The 23,762-nt window shown below is 38.9% G+C and overlaps 3 protein-coding genes across 4 annotated transcripts in view; 1 reads left to right on the top strand and 2 right to left on the bottom strand.

Moving 5' to 3' along the window:
- The window catches only part of LOC129787347 (uncharacterized), a 37,608-nt gene extending 26,746 nt beyond the window's left edge, over positions 1 to 10,862 (bottom strand). Inside the window, exon 1 of the mRNA XM_055822885.1 lies at positions 10,617 to 10,862. The gene's annotated coding sequence lies outside the window, so the exon portion shown is untranslated. The remainder of the gene's footprint in view (positions 1 to 10,616) is intronic.
- Positions 1 to 23,762, top strand: part of LOC129787307 (DNA-binding protein RFX2) — an 865,065-nt gene extending 841,303 nt beyond the window's left edge. For both annotated transcript variants that reach the window (XR_008750217.1, XR_008750218.1), the window contains one exon: positions 23,739 to 23,762. The gene's annotated coding sequence lies outside the window, so the exon portion shown is untranslated. The remainder of the gene's footprint in view (positions 1 to 23,738) is intronic.
- LOC129787356 (uncharacterized oxidoreductase MSMEG_2408/MSMEI_2347-like) lies at positions 13,571 to 16,604 on the bottom strand. The gene is made up of 3 exons (XM_055822894.1): positions 16,410 to 16,604; positions 15,702 to 16,339; positions 13,571 to 15,263 (listed from the first exon to the last, which is right to left on the bottom strand). Exons 1-3 carry the CDS (start codon positions 16,480 to 16,482, stop codon positions 15,087 to 15,089), a joined length of 888 nt encoding a protein of 295 aa, XP_055678869.1. The 5' UTR covers positions 16,483 to 16,604; the 3' UTR covers positions 13,571 to 15,086.

Here is a 23,762-nt window from a genome sequence, read left to right as displayed (position 1 = left end):
GTGGAAAATCTCTCCCCTATGTACAAAAGTTTTTCTTGCAACTTTCACTTCCCATGAGTGTATAGGATTTCAACTTAATCCCCGAGATTGCGAAAATGCATGAAATTCTAAACAAGTCTCGAGGTGTTCATTTTCGCAATTTTCCACAGAGAAAGTTTCAAAATGGAAATGAAAACACTCAAGAGGAAAATGCAAGAAGTTATGATATGATAATTAGGAGCAATTTTTTTCTGCACAAACCCAAACTTTTTTTTTCCTCCCATGTGAAAATTGATGAGAAACCAAATTGATAAGTTTGAAGCAAAAAAAAAGAAGATGGAAAAAATTAAGGGAAAAAGATAACAATAAATCGAGAAAAGAAAAGCGAGTTTTGAATAAAAATGAAGCACTACATCAATGAGAAAATTCCTCATGCGGCTCAAATTATGGGGAAAACCCCCGAAAAAAAGGGAAGAAAAAAACTGAGCATCGACAAAGGGATTTTTTGGTCTGAACAAGACACACTTTATTAAAATTTCATTGTTGTGTAGAAATTCGTGTATATATTGAGGGGTTTGTCCGAAGAGTTTATTGAATTTTTTCTGCTCCTTTTCTCAACGAGTGGTGGATAAGAATTTGCGTCTCTGTGCCCCCAAATGGTTTACTTCAAGTTAACTTTTTTTTTCAATGAAGCTAATCGTAAAAACTTTAAGAAAACAACTCCACACAGCTTCTGCTTCGTCTTCATATCACATTCTCCATCCGCTGGAAAATCCTCGCGTGTACGAGGTCATTGAAGCCATTTTCTTTGTGGAATTTTTTTTGACTGTATAGCATATACAGGGAGGCTACTAACAATTCTAATAAAATTTTACACACTTCTCTCTTCAGTTGATGCAGAATTCAATGTAGAGTTGGTGTCGAGTAGATTGAAAGATATATTGTAGAGAAGGAAGTTTAAAACTCGTTAAAAATTTTAAGTTTCTTTGTGTAACTTTCTTTCACTTCCAAATATATTATTTTTGACTCCTTCTTACTGAAAATTTAAAACTCTTGATGTCAAAAGCAGGGTTAATGTTTCATAAATCCTTATAAACTTTGAAATAATTAAATAAATAGTTACAAATATATATATTTCATACACCCTATTAATTATATTCTTTTCTACATTTTCCGAGCAATATATCGATTACTATTCTTTTCTTGAGAAAAAAGAAAACCCCAATTGAACCCATTCTTACAAGCTACCCTTTAAAGTGTGACAAGAAAGCTCAATTTTTCATCCTGTCAATAAATTTTTAATCTAGAAAACTTTACAAATGCTCCACGCAGCTCTTTTCTCGAAGAAAGTATGGTATCTTGGTGAGGAGGAAATGTCAAGAAATAACGAGACAAAATAAAACCCATTGAGATGAAATTTTTACTTTTTTGAACTCAAGTCAAGTGCAAAGGTATGGAAAGGTGTACGATGGGAGTTTTCCAGCATATAAATAAAGAATGAAATAGCGTGGGAAATAAATGGTGGGTAGATATTGTATATGGGGGAGGAGAGGCGGAAAAATTACATCCCAATTTGAATTTCACATCCCTCCGTTATTCCTGCCTTCTGTTCTTTGCGGGGGAGGCAATTTCTCGGTGGGAACAATCCCCTGGCTCATCCTTATCGCAAACCATCATTGATTCCACCCCAGCCCAACACAGTGGTGTGCTTTTGTGGACGAAAGGTGTGAATAAATGTATTTTGTATATATCCCCTCATTCACTCTCTCTCTCTCTCTCTTTCACCTGACCCCCCAAAATGCCATAGACATTGTATTTTATTGGTGAGCACCGATGTATGGGAATTTTCTATCCATTGTACCAAACGGAAAATTAGGATATGGTTATTATTCATTGCGGGGGTGGCCTTTTATCACGACTTGCCAAATTACATTAGTGATTGTCCAAGTGGTGTGCTGATTGCTCCTCTTCAATCGCAATTTTATTCATTAATTCGCCAGAATTCACCTACAACCGTTTGTATTGTATGTTGGCATTACAGTCAGGTATTAGTTAACGTCGCATGGGATATACTCTTTCCACTCATTATTATTAATGGGTGAGAAGAGTACATCCTATGCGACGTTAACTAATACCTGACTGTATTGGAGTGAGGCTACATAGTTTACTATATATGTATATATTCTTTTCTCCCTCCCAAATAATGGTGTTTATGTGCCATTTTCCCCTGGGATGGAATTATGTATTCTGTCTCATCGGGATGGAAAAAGGCAAACTCACATGAGTCAGTGAAAGTGTGACTAACAGTATGAATTATGTGCTACAGAATGGGTGTTAAAGCCCTCTCCTTAATAAATTGACGAGTCATTGGAAATTTGAACCAATTGTCGTCACGTACAGAAATGAATTGTACGTACAAATTGTTGTGCAAAAAATGTAGGGGGTGTGAGATCCGAAGCGGAGGAATTAAAATGAATTAACTGTCGAACCCCTGATAATTCATGGATCACTCCACAGAATCATCTGTAGGGAATTTATGTTTTTTTTTTCACTACCCAAACACACCCCCTGAGCTCTATATACAATGTATAATACACCACACCACACATCTCTCTCCCCGAAAAAAAAGAAACCCCTAAAGGGAGGGAAGGAAAAAGGGCGCCAGAGTGCTGCAAAATTGAGGGTTGATAAACAAATAAATCGTTGTGGTTCACTTCTAACCATTTACAAGCAGTGCAAACCCCCTTATTATCTGTGGAGAGTGAAACACAAACCCCTTTTTGTATTCATCCCCCTACGCACGGCTCAACCATAATAAACCGCCAGGGTAAACTGCAACATGAAACCACGCGTTTGTCGACGCAATTTACCACATCGCACATATGACAACATTTTGTCAATGTAATTTTTTAATACGCAACCCTCTGCAGTAATATACCCCAAGCCAAAAAGGGATGTTGTCGCATAATGAGTAAATTCCGCACCCAAAACACCCCTAACTGATGTCGAAGTGAGCCTTCCCCCAACTCCGTCGCAACACGTACATCGTTAGGTTTGTCGGTAATATGGTTGAAATTTTCCACTGCGGCTTACGAGAAAAATTGCCCTCAACATCAAATTTCTAATTGAACAGACTTTTCATCCTGAAGGCACCCCATTTCATGCTAAAGCTCCTGATGATTCCATCATGTTTGGAATTCCATGATTTTAAGCCTCTCACCCGGTAGAGCGCATAGAATGTCAAGAGGACTCAGGTGGGAGCAACAATAGTCGTATATATAGAAAAGAAGCTTTGTCATCCCACAAATGAACAAGAATTTATTATGTGTCCTTTGCACCAGATGTGGGTGAGCCTTTCCTAAGAGACAATGCAATGTGATAAAAGGGATAAAAGCATAGCATTCATGGATCATAGGGCATAAATGTAAGGTCTAAACCACAAATTCATAAAATAAACCTAAATAGATCAACTACGATAAAACTCTAAGCTACTTCTTAAGTGGTTTAAGTTCTAAATTTGTCTTTGCTCCCAAACTTTCAACCAAGGGGTGAATAAATAGATATTTTGTTTGTCTTACAGAAGAATTAATCAAAATAAACAAAGCTACTCCTTAAACTTCTAATGGATAATTTTAATTGAACTTAAAGGTAGGTATCTACAAAAGCTCTAATTTATTATTTTCCTCAGTACCTTTTCAACAAATTTTCCAAAAGTGCGAACCGTGCGAGTACAACACATAGCTTATACTGAAGGTCAATTTAGAACCTTGGGAATGATTTAATTCTTCCCTAATGCTATGTACATTGCCACGAAATTGAAAACATCCAAAATTATGTGTAAATTTAGTAAAAGCCTACAAAGTCCTTTTGAGAAATTAAATATGCAGATTTCACTTAATAGCCCCCTCGCTTTGAGAATCTCCAAGCGGGTTGCTTTACAAATTACCACCCCTTTTTGCAATGACCGCGCCACCAAAGCAGAAAGAGAGGAGTATCTAATTCATTCCCACTTTGTGTAATTTGGGTATGGTTCTATATAGCAATTTTGGAGCACAGTCAAATGCGCGCAAGAATGTCGGGAGGCGCGTCCCTCTGCTGTTAGCTTTTGAGGAAGAAATTTGATTTTCAACCCCACGCTCTGTGAGTACCAACTTTCCACACTATATATGGCATATGCGGAGCCAAAAGCTTCTCTCTTGATTCAAAATAATGAAGCGGGAAACTCATTTGGCGCATTTGGCAATTTCGCAATGAGAGGAGGTTGCAAATTATTCAGCGAGCTGTATTTCCACACCCAGCATTGTATTTCAACTCACATTACCATTCTTTCGCCATCTCTATCTCTACCCCCTTTTGCGTCCTACACGGCTAGATTTTATTAGTGATGGTTAACAACTGTTATTATTGCTATAATGGGATTTGTCAAGTCAAACCCTCTTCCCCGGACTCACCCTGTATGATGGTAATGCTAAAAATAACATAGAGCTTATGTAAAATCAACACCAAAGACAGTGCCAAGTGGAATTAAAAAGAATAATATTTATAAGCAATAGGATAATGGTATAAACACCACAGAATGCACAATCTCATTAATTTTTCGCTAGCTAGGCTAAAGTAAAACTAATTTGCATTTCTACGTTTCAACTCTACTGAACTCTTCATTCAAATTTAAAGGGGTGGAACAGGATCAGATTAAATGGGGTATGGAATTATAAAAATTGCTCCCATTGTAAAGTAGAAAACTTAATTACAAATGTTCTGTGACTGTTTAAAATAGAAACTAAGGAGATGACGTCAGAATCTGAATCTTATTTTCATACAAATTGGATTTAATTTTTTCATAATAACTTATAACACTAAAATTAATTTTAACTAATTTAGTTTTATTTTCATTTACACCAATTTTATTCATTTTTGCTCCAAAAATTTAATTTATTATCTTTAAAAAATATATAGAATGAAAAATAAATAGGAAACAAGCTCAAAATAATACCTGTAAAACGATTCTTTTTGAATTTATTCTCTTAGGTGAGAACAAGAAGGTAATCCATATTATGTACCTTTTATTCTTTTATTTTCCTCCCTATCTGCTTTTTACAAATTTCATCGCATGTGAATATAATAGGTAGATACCTATATAACATACCTACTAAATACCTTTCCCTTGCGTCAATAAAAAGAAAATCAATCAATTTTGAAGCAATAAAAGATACAAATTCCATTAATATGAAAAAGCAATTAAACGCCTTCTATTCATCTTTACAAAATATTGATTAAATAAACAATTATTTATCAAGATAAATGATCTTCTCAAACAAATCACTTCATGAATGTTAGTTCAGTTTTGTGTTTCTGGACAACCCCCATATGAATTTTATTTGAAAAATAAAAACCACGAAAATGTGGCAATTCCAGTCGTATCTTAATGTCTTATTAAATCTTGTAGATGGCTGATATTCCTAATGTTATACCCTAAAATTTTATGAGCAACATTCAAATTCATTCGAATCATAAAATGTACCGCGGAGGTCATCGCTGATTAGCCCCTAGAAAGGGTACCCCGGTGAAGGGGCGTGGGGGCGAGAGACACACATAAGTGCTGAAAAAGCCACAGAATGGAGCTATACAAATTTTATGTACTGGAGAGAGAGTCAAGCGGTCTAATCGCCTAATAACATCCACCCCTAGAGCCACATACATCGCTATCATCATTAGGAAAATGGACCGAATGTTCCTCTCGCCGGGACAGATCGCATCTTCCGCCGGAATTTCACATTGAGCGATGGCATTTAATTAGAAAATACGCACAAGAGAAAATTCCATCACGAAATAAAGATATTAAATCATAACTTTTTTTTATATATTCATGATGGAAAGGTGGGTGGGTGGAAAGGAAGCTGGAAGGACATGATGAGGAGTCTGAAGGTCCAATTTTGTGACTATGCAGAGAAATAAGATATACATATATGTATATTCTCCGAGTATTAATATTCATTAAATTGTCAAATCGAAAGGTTCGAAGTGCGTGCAAGAGGGTGATGATGGTATAACAGAGTTGAATGGAGGCTTCGTCAAAAAAAAATTACCAATTTTTCCATTTTCCACTCCCATCCCTCCGCGTGGCCTTGTTCGGATGGCAACAATATGCAAAGTGTGTCTCCTTATTTATGGTTTTTTTTTTCGTCATCCCCGAACTCTTATAATGATATTTAGGGCTCCCTTTTGGGAGGGATTGGGAAGAGGTATACTGGGGAAATGGGGGATGATGGAAAAAAAATCTATGATTAATGAAGTGTCCGGCGCACGATGACATTTTCGGTGGGGGCTGACGAAGTGAGACCGGAAGGAGGAAAAAATGTGGATTTTTTCCCCTAACGAAGTTATTTTAATCAGTTCCTCTTAAATCGAAATTCCAGCGTGGGTTTCATTTCAAGGGTGATGGTGTGGGAAAGGTGAGAAAGGAATGCGCTCGCATAGTTGACCTGTGAAAAGGGAATAAGAGGAGTGCCCACAGCAGCACACGCCAGCATTCGAGCAACCAGTCAACATATTCACCCTCAAACCATCTCACTGACCCCACTTTGACCCTTATCTCAGATACTGTATAAGCAATAAAAATTGTATAATTATTTTAGGGGATGTCTTTCTACCCGATTCATTCATTTTCCATTTATTTTTGTGTTCACTCCCACGCGCAGTTTCCTTCGCCTGTGGTTTTCCTTACAGCTTACTCTACTCACAGACCTCCACCCCCCTCCCAGGGCGATCTTCACACAGCTTCCTCGCCACGAGTCCGCATAACCGAGAATAGGGAAACCCATTGGGGATTTTCGGTGCCTTATGGTTTTGTATCTTGTTAAACAAACGACCCGAAATTGGAATGAGAATTATTTATAAGGTTTTCTGGTTATCTATCCTATACTTCCTCAGTTGAGCAATACATCAATGCGTGTCGGTGGGAGGCTGGGGTATATAGGAGACAACCCCCGAAGATGGATGCATAAACAAAATTGGTGAAATCGAAAAAATATTGCAATACGAAATAGATACTTATTCATGATACTTAATTCGCTGAAAATACATCCTAATATATCACGTTAAGGCGAAGAAGATTCGGTGCCCCAATATACGGGGGAGGGGGGGAGATAAATAATATTTATAAATGACATTATATCACATATAGGCACTTCACCATCGCCCCCCGTGCCAGAGTATCCAATAAAAGAGATGCGACGATGTGATTTTCTTCACATTGAATTCCACCCTTCTCTCGCGCAGCTACGGCGCCTCAAATAAGCCCCATATATCGTGTTAAGTGTTCTTTTCGTCTTCGACAGGCATTTTTGTACATCACCATCCAATACTGGATTCTACATAGATGTTTTTCCCCGTAATTTTATCAAAGTTCGACAAGTGCCTCAAAATTCAATTTTAGTCGAAGCCCAACGAGAACCAAACTCTCCAGTGTGCCTCTCCGTAACACACTGAATACATAAAAGCTGTGAAAAAGATTTTACAAAAAGCACAGATTTTATATATGTAGGTATTTGTCGAATGGAGTATTTTGTAATGAAAATTTCAGGAAAAAAATCATTTTCTTAACAGAATCCGTTTTTTCTTCAAGGGTTCATGAAAATTACATTGTCTGCGTATTTTTTGGTTTACTCAAAAACGAATGTTTATTAAAAAAATTATTTATAAAAAATAAAAAAACAAACAAATAATGTTTTATGAATGTACGTTCACATAATTTTAATATAAATGTACAATACAAAAACTTTATTAATTTTTTTTACTCAGAACCTTCGCAATATTGTTTGCTTTGGAAGTTCATTGAATATTCCATACAAGCTCGGTAAGTCTATAATGTAAATAAATTAAAACCATGTCTATTGAACTGACAACTAAAGTCAATATTTGTTTGAAAAAAAAGCTTTTTACGTCCGAAGAGTCAATTCAAAAAAAGCTTCGTGAACTAAAAGCTCGCTCTACGTATTTATTTATGTACATAATGAATTTTAGTTTTGACTACAAAAGTTGAAAATCAATTATCTCTTCAACAGACTTTAAAAATATATATAAAATAAAAGATTTAAAAAAATTGTGATGTAATTTAAAAAAAAATGTACATATAAAGTTAAAAAAAAACAACAACGAATCATTTTCCAGGAAAATCTTTTAGATTTAGATAGAAATCGAAATTAGGGAAATAATTGTTTTTGCTTAACTCGACAAGAACTCGGAAATACTCGGAAATTAATATTTACGCGTCATGAATAGAAAATCAATGAACGGTAGAAAAAGATTACCCAACTGGACCATACACCTAGCTAAATTCTTTTCTCTTTATTTTGAAAGAACTTTAAACTTTTTTAAATTAAAATATATATTTTTTTTAATTTTCATTATCAAATTAATTTGTAAATGTTTACCTACAGTTTCCGCTGTTCTAACTTAATTTGTTTGTATAACTGAACAATAAACTCTCAAATGTTTTAGAGAAGTTGTAGAGAAATTTAATTGAAATCGGTTAAGCCACTTCCTTGCTGGAATGGTTCTGCAGTTTTCAATCCCTCCCGGCTATTATTTCAATCTTGCTCTTTGAAATTTGAATAAGATTTATCTCTTATTGTTAGTATCTTCTACCACTACTGTGCAAATAAAAAAAATCTACCTTTCGTAACTTTTTCACGAAAAGCTCATAATTCTTTAAGTGAGTACATTTTATTAGCTTTCAATTAATAAACTTTAAGCATAAGTTAATCTCTCAAGCAATTAAATAGTTAAATAAAAAAAATTATGCAATATAAATAGCTAAAAGATGTGTCATCTCTGTTTATTTTCATAAAAGAAGAAAAATAATTAAATTCTCTCCCTTCAAAGGCATTGAAATTAATTTTATACTATGTAAATGTATTGTTCCTTTTGTTCACCGCAAAAATTCTTCATATTCTTGTGTTAAAGTTTTCCTTAATTATAATAACAATTTGGAAAACAACCCAATGTTCAGTGAAAATTAATCTAAAACTCAGTTGGGAAATTTTTCAAGCTACCCACATACCGTACACTATACATACAATTCTTACCCCAATGTTGAATTCTCAGCTTCACTGCTAAAGACATTCCTCATTCTCTTCGTGCCACAAACAGATTCTTATCTCCCCTAAGATATTGAGGGTTTATAATTTGCTGGAATTTCTCTAAATAGTTTCCAACGAATATTATCCAGTTATATACGTACATACTTTAAAGATGACGTGCTCGAGAAATCAATTTGGGGTGAACCAAAAGTTATATAGGGCTGTAAATCAATTAATCCACCTCTCATCTAATGTTGGTATAAGAACTATCTGAATCGTTCGTCTTTAATAACGTCTTCCTTTTCCCTCCTACATGTATGTATATAGTAAAATGGATAAGTTTGGGATGCCTCGAGGGGGATGAGAAGTCTCTGTGGGGAAGTGAAGTACCATTGAGAGACACACGAAGGAAGGAAAAAAATCCACAAAACTCCCTCTTGGTCCGTATTCAAGTGAGGCCATTAGTGAAATCAATTAATTTGTGGTGGAAAATGCTGACTTCATCCCTTTCACCGAATCTATCTCCGGTTCGGTGAGCTTTTGCTCCCACTGCTGGTGGTGCCATAGTGGGGGTGGGGGTGGGTTCAGTTGCGCGACAATGGGGCCACACAGAGCACATCATACACTACAATGGGTGGTAGATTAAGATCGTTTGTTGGTCAGTGGACCACAATCTGAGCAGCAGCAAACGAGAGCACACCACACACACACACACACCAAATCTTGGCACAGGAAGTACCATCGTCGAGATTGAGGGATGGAGGGGTGGCCTAGGCGATTTAGAAGGAAAGGAAAACAGCTTATACACCACAGTGAGACTTTTCTCTTTTCAGAGGGATGACTGCAGGGTGTGGAAAGAGGGGTTGAGAGCAAAAAAAATGTATAAAAATAAAATGGAACAAAATAGCTGAGATCATCAATAAACTCCAAAATGACGACACCCATTGATTTTCTTCAACTCTGTGGGGGTATAAAGCTCCATGGAAAATGGACTGGAAATTTTTCTCTCAAACACGAATTTTGCACTCGTTTTCCTGGCACACAACGCTCTCTGTAACAAATCCTCATGATAGGTATGAGGAGGGTTTATTGAAGAAGAGAAAAAAAAACTACAAGAGGTGCTGGTGCTCAACATACTCTCAGTATAAGCACTTTTCCGCCTCTTGGTCTCCCTCCCAAACATTTTTCATGGGAAAACTTTGGCACACAATTCACCGCCAAATCAGTGTGTCTGGAGGACCGCGCTGTTGAGTTGCTAAATCAAACATACAATGGGGGTGTTTTTTGCCCCCAAAAGTCCATGCAATTAACAGCACAATTCAACTTCATTAGAGTATACCGCCAGCCACCGCAGTTGGGGTTGATCATTTGGGGTTTTTCTGCGGAGAAAAATTACTTCTGGGAAAGACATTGAATGATTCAAGGGAAGATTCCGGAGGATTTAATATCACACCCCCCCAGCCCCATCATAACCCCAGAGAGCACCTCTTTTTTTTCCTCAAATGCTCCCACCACCATACATACTAACGTATGATTTACATTAAATTCTCAACTCACAGAGGAAAAATGGATAAAGTTGACGGAGAAAATTCACATTGAAGATTTTCTCAAGATTATCCCTCTCGTCCTCAAGTCGCCCGCCCAGGGTTGCCTTCCAACATTTCACCCCCGAATTTATCAGCGATTTTTCGCACACACACACCCCACTTTTCCGCACTGAAATTCAACTTGCCGTTGAGCACGCGGAAGGGCTTCACGGAAAAATGAGCAGCATCCACTCGGTACGACACTTCCTTCGCAACTAACGTCCATCTCTTTGGGAAATTGCCAAAGAGTCACAGAAAGTCATACAGCGTGCCATTCATGCGGGAAAACATCCAACCCCTCAATATTGGAAGGAACCCCTCTTTGAGCAACTCCTACGAATGAGCGGAGGGATGAAAATGAGGAAAATTGTGGTGAATTTGATATGGCGGGGTTGGAGCTGGAAAACCCCTCAATTCCCCTTGTGGAAAATTAATTTCCCACAAAATCTCCAATATATATCAGCTGATAAGAGAATGATAGCAATTACGAGATGAAATATTTCAATAACTAGGTGCGATAGTTATCTTAATAAATATTCTATTATAATTTTTTTTTTCAATTAAAAAAAATGATATTTTATCTGAAAGAAAATTTATAACATAAACTGTAAAAAAAAAACTTTCTGAAATAGCTGTCGTAGAGATCAGAAGATACTGCACGTACAAAGATAATTGATAGATGCTGCTTTGCTAGACAGTCCATAAAAGGCTTTAAAATTAGCTGTGAAAACAATGTCTTATCTTTTATTATTTAGTTGTAAAATTAACCAGAATCGTGGAGACGCCCGGTCATACCAGGTGTCTCCATCGCTATTCAATTCATTGTTGATATTTTCAAAATCATTTAACAGAAAAAAAAATTTTAACCCTGATTGCCTTTTTGAAAGGTTCGAAATCTCCATGCTTTAAGATTTCTTCTATTCACGACGTTTCGGAGATTCTTGCCTCTTTCTTCAGGGGCTTGTTCTTTGGGTAAATGTAAAACGCTTCATATTTCCTCTGCTATATCACAGATTATTTGCGAATCTTCTAACAACACAACTAAAATACTCAATTATTTTAAATCTTACTTGTTTAACTATCTAGTCGGCCCAGTAGAGCAGTGGCAAAGCAGACGGTCCTAGTGTCCGTTTGCTCTGTCCCTGGGAGGGTCGGCGGGTTCGAGGCTCGGTGGTGTTCGATTGGCTGTAATGCAGATATGAAAAAAGATCTCATTCGGTCAGGAATGCCCCCACTCGTTCCCACCAGTGCAATATTACAACGAGAGGCAACTCTTGAACTAATATTGACTGCTCTGCACCGTTGCTTGTGATAAAAACTTATGAATGAGGAATATTCCTAACACAAAGTCACGATGCAACAAAAATGCCTCTCTGAGGTTGACGTCAGGTCGGCAGCCGGTCATTAAAAAATCAAAGCCAAAAATTTGTGTGTGAGAAGCCAACCCCAGTAATGGGACAAATGGCTGTGTGTTGTTGTTGTTGTGTTACTTGTTTAACTATCTCTAAAGTATTGCGGAGGATTGCGGAGCTATTTGAGAAGCGGGGACTCACATACTCCCTATTATTCACCTATACTGAGAGTCGGAGTAAGGGCAGATCAGTGGTGGTGCCTCGGCCAAACTCCGAACTCTTTAAAAGGAGTATCAATTACTTGGCTCCCCTCGTCATAAACAATATCTGTGAATACGTGTTTCCTATCAAACTGAGTGACGTGAGAAGTTTTGTTATGACAATTTTTTATGACTCTGTAAATGTGCTGACTCAATCTAAGTATGTGTAGTGTAGGTGGAGACCCAAACAGCCTCTATAGGCTTGGGTCTGTCAACTCCCTTATGTATTATATTTGTATTATAAGGTGAATAAATTATGTTATGTTATTATGTATGTTATATTTAAACTCTTTAAATTAATTTTATCTTGTTTTGAAGCCGACGTAAATGTGATTGAAATTTTTAGGAAAAATTAACTTTTCCCCCGGTCAGCGTCGGGAAAATCGGAACTCAGTTCAGAATTAAAGGAACAATTCTGCCAGAGCTTTCGGCACAAATCAGTGCCTTCCTCAGTGGCTGTGAGGAAAGGGAATTTAATTTAATTTAATTCTTTAATTTACATTTGTAGGATCAAAGTTTGTACCCGCCAATGGCATAACCCCATATTGCCGGCATTCCCCTATTTTCCGAGACAGAATACACTCTATGTGGGTCTCCTCTCTAGGGCCGGGCCCTCTAGTGGTGGAATACATAGCGGGTCGCTTAAGTGATTAGAGTTAGTTCTTTGTGGGACGTGGAAGGGTGAACACGCGTTTGTGAAATGCTCGTCGACTCAGGGGCGTTTCCACCACTAGATGACCGGAAAGCGGGAACTGACTCCAGCCCAAAACACTTCTGAGAATATTTCCCTTACACATTAATTAATTAAATAGGGAAACGTGGCCCAATTCGGACCGGCGCCCAATTGCGACCTCCCTCTTTTTTCGTAAATGACGAAGTATTTATTATAAAATTAGTTTCACTACATTTAAAATTGGAAATTTTTTTTTAAAGTAATACAAATTGAGCCCCAGTTTCTCTATAGAAAAATTCTAGATTTTTTTTATGTTTTAAGCTACGAGAATCATTCATATAAATCGGCCACGTCGATTTAAAGCAAAATGAAATTGGTTTAGGATAAAAATGGCTGAAAAATTGAATAGAAGAAGCAGATTCTCAATACCACCAATCCTAAATTTTCAAAAAATATTGAAAACTAATGTAATACCTGCAGAAAAATATGTATATTAAAATAGGGGAAATAGAATAATAAAAATTGTTCTAATCCAAAAAGTCCAAAATACGAGGGAGGATTAGATTAAATAAATAAAAGGCAAACACCCTCGCAACGCTTTTCACAGCAACTGCTGGAAACTAAAAAATGAAAATCCTCCTTTTTGCTGTAAAACTTCATTTTATTCACAAAACAGCTTAAAATTGTAAATTGTGTAGCATATTAACATTTTAAACATTTAATTTCATCACTTTTACAAAAAGTTCCAGAGAGGAATTTCCGGTGTGCCGCATAAGCACTTTGAGGCGAATTTATCTATTTTTCCGGCCACATTAATTCACACCTTGTGCTCCATTCTGGGAGCCACAAGTTGAGATTGCCCAGAAACCACGTGCTAAATTAATTTGTGCACGTGAATTTCAGGTATTTCTCACTCTTTGTGGGCCACACGCTGAAATAGTGCTGCTTTAGCCACTGCCCCAGTATTCTATAGTCCTTGTTTTTAGCTTCCTGATACGATAAATCTCGGCGCTGCGGTGAATTTGGCTGGGGAAAGATGGTCATGTAGTGAATGAAGAGGGCTTTCTTGGCAATTAATAGCCTCGCGGCGGGTGTTTTTGCCTTCTTCTTCGTGACACCTTGGCGTTTTCCGGCAATCGCCACCTCATGTGAACGTTCCCCAACACGACAATACACAATGCTTCCCGGGGATGGTTGCCACTCATCATTTTGGGCTGTAGGGTGTGGGTGCCTCTCAAAAGGAAACACAACTTCCTGGGTTGCTATGAGAATTTCCGGACAATGGAGGTTGTAGGTGTCCGATGGGATGTCTGGATGATTTGTGAAACGCCTCCAGAGCGCACGTTCTGTGGCTTTTTTGTCACAAATCGCGTCCCGAGGATAAATAAGTGTGTCAAGATAAACTGGAGCTGCAAGGACATTCATCAAAAGTCCCCCCTGCACCCCCAGGACACACCATCTGGCCATCTTATCGCTGCACGAGGCTGAGAGTGTTGCCACCCCACGGCCTGGCTTCCTCCTCACGCATCCCACTGTCTGTTCCATGAGATCTCCCCCCACTGCTTGTCCAATTAATTTTCCACCCGTGAAACCTCCGTCTTGACATTCTAGCTGTGCCTTTGGCCTTTTTGCCGGTGGCTGAGAATCCTCATCGTCTGTGGGTATTCCCGGAAAAATACTCGCATCCCCACAGGGTGAATGTGTGGTGAAGAAATGAAATTTACAGCCAGTCCTCAAGATAAATTTCTTCTCGCCATGAGGAGTAAATTCAAAGATGCTGCTAGCCTTCAGCTGTCGTGCAAAGGTCATTTGTTCCATGAGATAGCGCAAGAAAGCCCTTCTCGTCACAATTTCCGCATGACTGTCATTGACAATATCCCCTGATTCACACATAAGATCAGCCCCAATGCACTTTGTACCCGTCCCCATGGCCACCACCTCTAGCTCTCCTCCTTCTTCCTTTACAATTGCACACAGTACTGTCCATTCCCGCCCATTGAGTGGTTTCCCCGCCTTTGGAAGTTGTTTTTCAAAGAATTCTGCACACATCCTTACCACATCATTCGCAATCATCATGCCTAAACGACTCCGATAATTTCTCCGTTTTATTTGCCTTTGGAAGCTTTTAAAAGTGCTGGAAATGTGATGCAAATGCCTTAATTGATTGGATCTGGATTCCAAGAATACTTCTCTCGGTGCTCCATGTTGCTCAATGTTTTTATGTCCTCTTCCGGAATATCAAAGTCCAGGGCAAAGTTGTCTTCAATGTGCTGCTTAGAGCGTGCCTTGGGGATGACTCCGATATTCTTCTGAGTTGCCCAGCGAAGGAGGACCTGAAATATGAGAAAAAGATTTTTTATCAGAACTTATTTGCTTCAGAATTTATTAATTAAATTGTCTAAGAAGCTGATTTGAGTGGGAAGCAGTAGCTGGGAATTTCAGAAGATCCCAACAATGATTCCTCACAAAAAAAAAATCTCTGATATCAACGAGCAGCTGTGCGAGCTTATGAATTAAGATAGGGATTGAGAGAACGCATTCATAAATCACAATCCCCGCTAGCAAACACGACCTAATAAAGCTTATCAGTGGGCTTTCTCCCCAACATAAGTTTCCACGGGGTTCATGGTCAAATTTAAGATCATCCGACTGACAAAAAAATGATCAGACCACCTCCTAAAATTTATCGCCGCATCATCCCACAAGAGCGTCAACATTTTACACACCAATCTGTAAAAAAGAAACGGAAAGAAGAGAAAATTCCTCCTTACCTGAGATTCCTTCTTTCCCAGCCTTTTCGCCACGTCCTTCACAACAGGATCTTGCGTCAGGAAGCCTGTGCCACCGCCAAAGGAGGAATATGCCTGCAGGAAGATATTCTTCTTCTCGCAGTATTCCAACAATTCCGGAGAATGATGATGTGGATGCCACTCCACTTGATTGACAGCCGGTGGGATGCCGTAAGAATTGGCCAGTAGCTCATCCAAGTGCCGCGGGAGGTAGTTTGAAACACCAATTGACCGGAGGAGTCCCTTTTTTTGCGCCCCAACGAGACCTTTCCATGCAACGTCGCGGAATTTGGCGTTTTCCGGACTATGCATAGAAATTCCCTTAGCTGCTGGCCAATGAACCAGGTAGAGATCAATAAAATCCACCTGGAGCTTCCGCACTGACGTCTCCACAATATCCAACACGTAGTCCTCGTAAATGGGATCCGGAATAAATTTAGACGTAATGAAAATATCCTCCCGCGACAGGTTATGCTTGGGAAGTAGCTCTTTTAGGGCATTCCCAATTTGTAGCTCATTCTTGTAGCATGTAGCTGTATCTATGTGCCGATATCCAGCACCTAGAGCATAATCCAAGGCACTATGCACCGTTTCCGGTTCAGTAATTAAGTAAGTTCCTACTGAATTGGAGCTTCGTGTTAGGAAAATCTCACAAATCTCTGTCAAAATTCCCCCACAAATAATACTTACAGCCAATTAGGGGAATTTGATGCCCAGAATTGAGGAGGATATTTTTACAAGCAGACAATTTGGAAACACTCATTTTTCACACATTCAGAGAACACACAACTTTATTCCTCAACGTCTATTAACCAGCTGAGCTTCAGCTGATGCGGGAAAAGCAACAAATGCGGAACAAATGGTTCGGGTTGACCTTATCCGGAAGCGCGCCGCGCATTCGGCTGAAGTAGGCCGAAATGTAGCCGAAAAGGTTTGTGTCTCGGCTAAGTTGCGTGAAACATAAAACATGAAACAAATCGCATGAAACATGAAATAAATCGCATGAAACATGAAATAAATCGCATGAAACATGAAAAATTGCATGAAACATGAAATATGAAACATAAAAAATCCAAAATTAACTTAAAAAAATCATAAAAATTTTAATAATACAAGTTCAATTATGATGAATAATTAACTCCCAGCCGAAAAGGTTTGAGTCTCGGCTAAGTTGAACATGGGAATTTTTTGTAATATTGAAAATTTTTTTTAAATTATTTATGAACATATAGAATTAAAATATTCTGTAAATGATCCTAAGAGCAGGGCTGAAGTGGGCCGAAGGCCCCAGCCGAAAAGGATTGAGTCTTGGCTAAGTTTTATGAAACACATGAAATATGAAACATTACACATAATATGAATTAAAAAGAATAAAAATTTTATTTTATTAATTATTTTATGTATATTATGCTCATAAACTGATTTTTTTTGTAATTTTAGACGATATGTCTGATAATGAATTTTTGCATATTGGGTGGTAAATTCTTTTTATTTCTGTGGTCCTCCAACCCTTTCGGCGGGAATTCCGATCATGTGGGTTGAAAGGTCATAGATTGAGCTAGAAATTGTGCCTAGTGAGATGCGTCAACAAATTCGCATCTTCTCACAAAAGAGCTCTTCCGAGGATGCTCTTGCATTTTGTATGAAAAACAGTAAAGGGGTACGGCATAATTAATTTTTTGGCTCTGCAACCCTTTCGGCGGGAATTCCGATCATGTGGGTTGAAAGGTCATAGATTGAGCTAGAATTTGTGCCTAGTGAGATGCGTCAACAAATTCGCATCTTCTCACAAAAGAGCTCTTCCGAGGATGCTCTTGCATTTTGTATGAAATACACTAAGGGGTACGGCATAATTAATTTTTTGGCTCTGCAACCCTTTCGGCGGGAATTTCGATCATGGGGGTTAAAAGGTCATAGATTGACCTAGAAATTGTGCCTAGTGAGATGCGTCAACAAATTCGCATCTTCCCACAAAAGAGCTCTTCCGAGGATGCTCTTGCATTTTGTATGAAAAACAGTAAAGGGGTACGGCATAATTAATTATGTGGTCCTCCAACCCTTTCGGCGGGAATTCCGATCATGGGGGTTGAAAGGTCATAGATTGAGCTAGAATTTGTGCCTAGTGAGATGCGTCAACAAATTCGCATCTTCTCACAAAAGAGCTCTTCCGAGGATGCTCTTGCATTTTGTATGAAATACACTAAGGGGTACGGCATAATTAATTTTTTGGCTCTGCAACCCTTTCGGCGGGAATTTCGATCATGGGGGTTAAAAGGTCATAGATTGACCTAGAAATTGTGCCTAGTGAGATGCGTCAACAAATTCGCATCTTCCCACAAAAGAGCTCTTCCGAGGATGCTCTTGCATTTTGTATGAAATACACTAAGGGGTACGGCATAATTAATTCTGTGGTCCTCCAACCCTTTCGGCGGGAATTCCGATCATGGGGGTTAAAAGGTCATAGATTGACCTAGAAATTGTGCCTAGTGAGATGCGTCAACAAATTCGCATCTTCCCACAAAAGAGCTCTTCCGAGGATGCTCTTGCATTTTGTATGAAAAACAGTAAAGGGGTACGGCATAATTAATTTTTTGGCTCTGCAACCCTTTCGGCGGGAATTCCGATCATGTGGGTTGAAAGGTCATAGATTGAGCTAGAATTTGTGCCTAGTGAGATGCGTCAACAAATTCGCATCTTCTCACAAAAGAGCTCTTCCGAGGATGCTCTTGCATTTTGTATGAAATACACTAAGGGGTACGGCATAATTAATTTTTTGGCTCTGCAACCCTTTCGGCGGGAATTTCGATCATGGGGGTTAAAAGGTCATAGATTGACCTAGAAATTGTGCCTAGTGAGATGCGTCAACAAATTCGCATCTTCCCACAAAAGAGCTCTTCCGAGGATGCTCTTGCATTTTGTATGAAAAACAGTAAAGGGGTACGGCATAATTAATTATGTGGTCCTCCAACCCTTTCGGCGGGAATTCCGATCATGGGGGTTGAAAGGTCATAGATTGAGCTAGAATTTGTGCCTAGTGAGATGCGTCAACAAATTCGCATCTTCTCACAAAAGAGCTCTTCCGAGGATGCTCTTGCATTTTGTATGAAATACACTAAGGGGTACGGCATAATTAATTCTGTGGTCCCCAACCCTTTCGGCGGGAATTTCGATCATGGGGGTTAAAAGGTCATAGATTGACCTAGAAATTGTGCCTAGTGAGATGCGTCAACAAATTCGCATCTTCCCACAAAAGAGCTCTTCCGAGGATGCTCTTGCATTTTGTATGAAACATAGTAAAGGGGTACAGCATAATTAATTATGTGGTCCTCCAACCCTTTCGGCGGGAATTCCGATCATGTGGGTTGAAAGGTCATAGATTGAGCTAGAATTTGTGCCTAGTGAGATGCGTCAACAAATTCGCATTTTCCTAAAAATGACCTCTGAAGATGATACTCATGAGTTGTATGGGATACACGAAATATTCCAGTACTGTAATGTTTCTTCAATTCTGTGACTCTCCACCCCTTTCGACGGTAATTTCTATTATGGCGTTCAAAAGGTCATAGATTGAGCTATAATTTGTGCCTAGAGATGTGTCAACAAATTCGCATCTTCTCACAAAAGAGCTCTTCCGAGGATGTTCTTGCATTTTGTATGAAAAACAGTAAAGGGGTACGGCATAATTAATTATGTGGTCCTCCAACCCTTTCGGCGGGAATTCCGATCATGGGGGTTGAAAGGTCACAGATTGACCTAGAAATTGTGCCTAGTGAGATGCGTCAACAAATTCGCATCTTCCCACAAAAGAGCTCTTCCGAGGATGCTCTTGCATTTTGTATGAAAAACAGTAAAGGGGTACGGCATAATTAATTTTTTGGCTCTGCAACCCTTTCGGCGGGAATTCCGATCATGTGGGTTGAAAGGTCATAGATTGAGCTAGAATTTGTGCCTAGTGAGATGCGTCAACAAATTCGCATCTTCTCACAAAAGAGCTCTTCCGAGGATGCTCTTGCATTTTGTATGAAATACACTAAGGGGTACGGCATAATTAATTTTTTGGCTCTGCAACCCTTTCGGCGGGAATTTCGATCATGGGGGTTAAAAGGTCATAGATTGACCTAGAAATTGTGCCTAGTGAGATGCGTCAACAAATTCGCATCTTCCCACAAAAGAGCTCTTCCGAGGATGCTCTTGCATTTTGTATGAAAAACAGTAAAGGGGTACGGCATAATTAATTATGTGGTCCTCCAACCCTTTCGGCGGGAATTCCGATCATGTGGGTTGAAAGGTCACAGATTGACCTAGAAATTGTGCCTAGTGAGATGCGTCAACAAATTCGCATCTTCTCACAAAAGAGCTCTTCCGAGGATGCTCTTGCATTTTGTATGAAATACACTAAGGGGTACGGCATAATTAATTTTTTGGCTCTGCAACCCTTTCGGCGGGAATTTCGATCATGGGGGTTAAAAGGTCATAGATTGACCTAGAAATTGTGCCTAGTGAGATGCGTCAACAAATTCGCATCTTCCCACAAAAGAGCTCTTCCGAGGATGCTCTTGCATTTTGTATGAAAAACAGTAAAGGGGTACGGCATAATTAATTATGTGGTCCTCCAACCCTTTCGGCGGGAATTCCGATCATGTGGGTTGAAAGGTCATAGATTGAGCTAGAATTTGTGCCTAGTGAGATGCGTCAACAAATTCGCATCTTCTCACAAAAGAGCTCTTCCGAGGATGCTCTTGCATTTTGTATGAAATACACTAAGGGGTACGGCATAATTAATTTTTTGGCTCTGCAACCCTTTCGGCGGGAATTTCGATCATGGGGGTTAAAAGGTCATAGATTGACCTAGAAATTGTGCCTAGTGAGATGCGTCAACAAATTCGCATCTTCCCACAAAAGAGCTCTTCCGAGGATGCTCTTGCATTTTGTATGAAAAACAGTAAAGGGGTACGGCATAATTAATTATGTGGTCCTCCAACCCTTTCGGCGGGAATTCCGATCATGGGGGTTGAAAGGTCATAGATTGAGCTAGAATTTGTGCCTAGTGAGATGCGTCAACAAATTCGCATCTTCTCACAAAAGAGCTCTTCCGAGGATGCTCTTGCATTTTGTATGAAAAACAGTAAAGGGGTACGGCATAATTAATTATGTGGTCCTCCAACCCTTTCGGCGGGAATTCCGATCATGTGGGTTGAAAGGTCATAGATTGACCTAGAAATTGTGCCTAGTGAGATGCGTCAACAAATTCGCATCTTCCCACAAAAGAGCTCTTCCGAGGATGCTCTTGCATTTTGTATGAAAAACAGTAAAGGGGTACGGCATAATTAATTTTTTGGCTCTGCAACCCTTTCGGCGGGAATTCCGATCATGTGGGTTGAAAGGTCATAGATTGACCTAGAAATTGTGCCTAGTGAGATGCGTCAACAAATTCGCATCTTCCCACAAAAGAGCTCTTCCGAGGATGCTCTTGCATTTTGTATGAAAAACAGTAAAGGGGTACGGCATAATTAATTATGTGGTCCTCCAACCCTTTCGGCGGGAATTCCGATCATGTGGGTTGAAAGGTCATAGATTGACCTAGAAATTGTGCCTAGTGAGATGCGTCAACAAATTCGCATCTTCTCACAAAAGAGCTCTTCCGAGGATGCTCTTGCATTTTGTATGAAAAACAGTAAAGGGGTACGGCATAATTAATTTTTTGGCTCTGCAACCCTTTCGGCGGGAATTCCGATCATGTGGGTTGAAAGGTCATAGATTGACCTAGAAATTGTGCCTAGTGAGATGCGTCAACAAATTCGCATCTTCCCACAAAAGAGCTCTTCCGAGGATGCTCTTGCATTTTGTATGAAAAACAGTAAAGGGGTACGGCATAATTAATTTTTTGGCTCTGCAACCCTTTCGGCGGGAATTCCGATCATGTGGGTTGAAAGGTCATAGATTGAGCTAGAATTTGTGCCTAGTGAGATGCGTCAACAAATTCGCATCTTCTCACAAAAGAGCTCTTCCGAGGATGTTCTTGCATTTTGTATGAAAAACAGTAAAGGGGTACGGCATAATTAATTATGTGGTCCTCCAACCCTTTCGGCGGGAATTCCGATCATGGGGGTTGAAAGGTCACAGATTGACCTAGAAATTGTGCCTAGTGAGATGCGTCAACAAATTCGCATCTTCCCACAAAAGAGCTCTTCCGAGGATGCTCTTGCATTTTGTATGAAAAACAGTAAAGGGGTACGGCATAATTAATTTTTTGGCTCTGCAACCCTTTCGGCGGGAATTCCGATCATGTGGGTTGAAAGGTCACAGATTGACCTAGAAATTGTGCCTAGTGAGATGCGTCAACAAATTCGCATCTTCTCACAAAAGAGCTCTTCCGAGGATGCTCTTGCATTTTGTATGAAATACACTAAGGGGTACGGCATAATTAATTTTTTGGCTCTGCAACCCTTTCGGCGGGAATTTCGATCATGGGGGTTAAAAGGTCATAGATTGACCTAGAAATTGTGCCTAGTGAGATGCGTCAACAAATTCGCATTTTCCTAAAAATGACCTCTGAAGATGATACTCATGAGTTGTATGGGATACACGAAATATTCCAGTACTGTAATGTTTCTTCAATTCTGTGACTCTCCACCCCTTTCGACGGTAATTTCTATTATGGCGTTCAAAAGGTCATAGATTGAGCTATAATTTGTGCCTAGTGAGATGTGTCAACAAATTCGCAGTTTTCCATTTAAGCCTTCCATTACCATTAAGGGTAGGTGATTGACTCTAGATTTTTTTTTTTTTGTTATCGGGCAATTATTTTGATATGTGTAGATGTAATCTTTTGTAAATAAGTTCCTTGATTATCTGATGGGTTTGTGTAGAAATTTTAGGTCGATCTGATAATCAGAAAAAAGTTATTAACAAAAATGTAAGAAGAGGGAATTCAAAAATTTGTGTGCGCCGTGGAAAGTAGTGTCGGAAATACTCTAGTGGCCAAATTACCCCACTCGAATTTTCTGGATAAAACCATTTCTACAGGAAAATCTATTTCAGATACCGGAAAATGGATGACACTATCGTGTTTTTGAGGGATCAATGGCCCTTAGCGACGTATAAAATAATTTTCAATCGTTAAAAATATATCAGGAAAGTCGAAGTCACAAATCGACGCTCCCGAAGATTATGAACCATACTCTTGTGTTAAAAATTGGATAATGGTTTATAATCTTCGGGCACGTCGAAATGGTCGAAACTATTGAGGAGATACCAAAAATGATTTTTCTCAAGTAAAAGAAAATCAAATGATCGGATAGTATAAACTGTGGAGAAATGGATACTCTAGCATTTACCATACTTGAGATATTGCCATTTATAATGACTGCCAAAATGGCCAAATTACCCCCGTCTTCCCCTATGGGGCCACTAGTGCACTGATTTTGATAAATATAGTATCGTTGGAAAGGTAATTTAATTCCCTTTCCAAATCTGGTAAATTTTTGAAAATCGGTCAAGTGGTTCGGTCGTGGTAGCCATTTTAGTGAAACATAGTGAAAAAATACATTTTTGATGTATATCTCAGCCTGTGGTTGACCGATTTGAACAAACTCAGATTCAAATGATAGCTAATCATGGGCTCTAACTTTTAAAAAAATTTCATGCCGATCGGTCACGTGGTTCTTTTTTAATGAGTTTTTATGTGATCCCCTTACGTTACAAATAGGGTACCCTAACTTCTTTCGTTTCCCAGTTTTTTTTTTATAAGTTACACTTGGCTCAAATTTCATCAGAATTAAAAGTAGATATTATCATCTAACATTTTTTGTGAAACTATGCGCGATTAGTTGGAAAAAATAATTGAAAGTTGAAAACCGGCACTAGCCACTTCAATTATTTTTTCTAATCAGTAGTCTCTATACCAAATTTCATCGCGATCGGTCAAACGGTGTAGATTTGTATAGCTGTTCTCAGACACAAAATCCTTTAATTATTAAAGCTGAAAAGTCTGTTAAAGAAAGGATTTCGCGTTTGCAGTACTCTGCGTTGATACCACTGCTT

Source organism: Lutzomyia longipalpis, chromosome 1 (assembly GCF_024334085.1).
Source record: "Lutzomyia longipalpis isolate SR_M1_2022 chromosome 1, ASM2433408v1".
Classification (NCBI taxonomy): Eukaryota; Metazoa; Arthropoda; class Insecta; order Diptera; family Psychodidae; genus Lutzomyia; species Lutzomyia longipalpis.
This window is presented reverse-complemented; position numbering and strand designations above follow the sequence as displayed.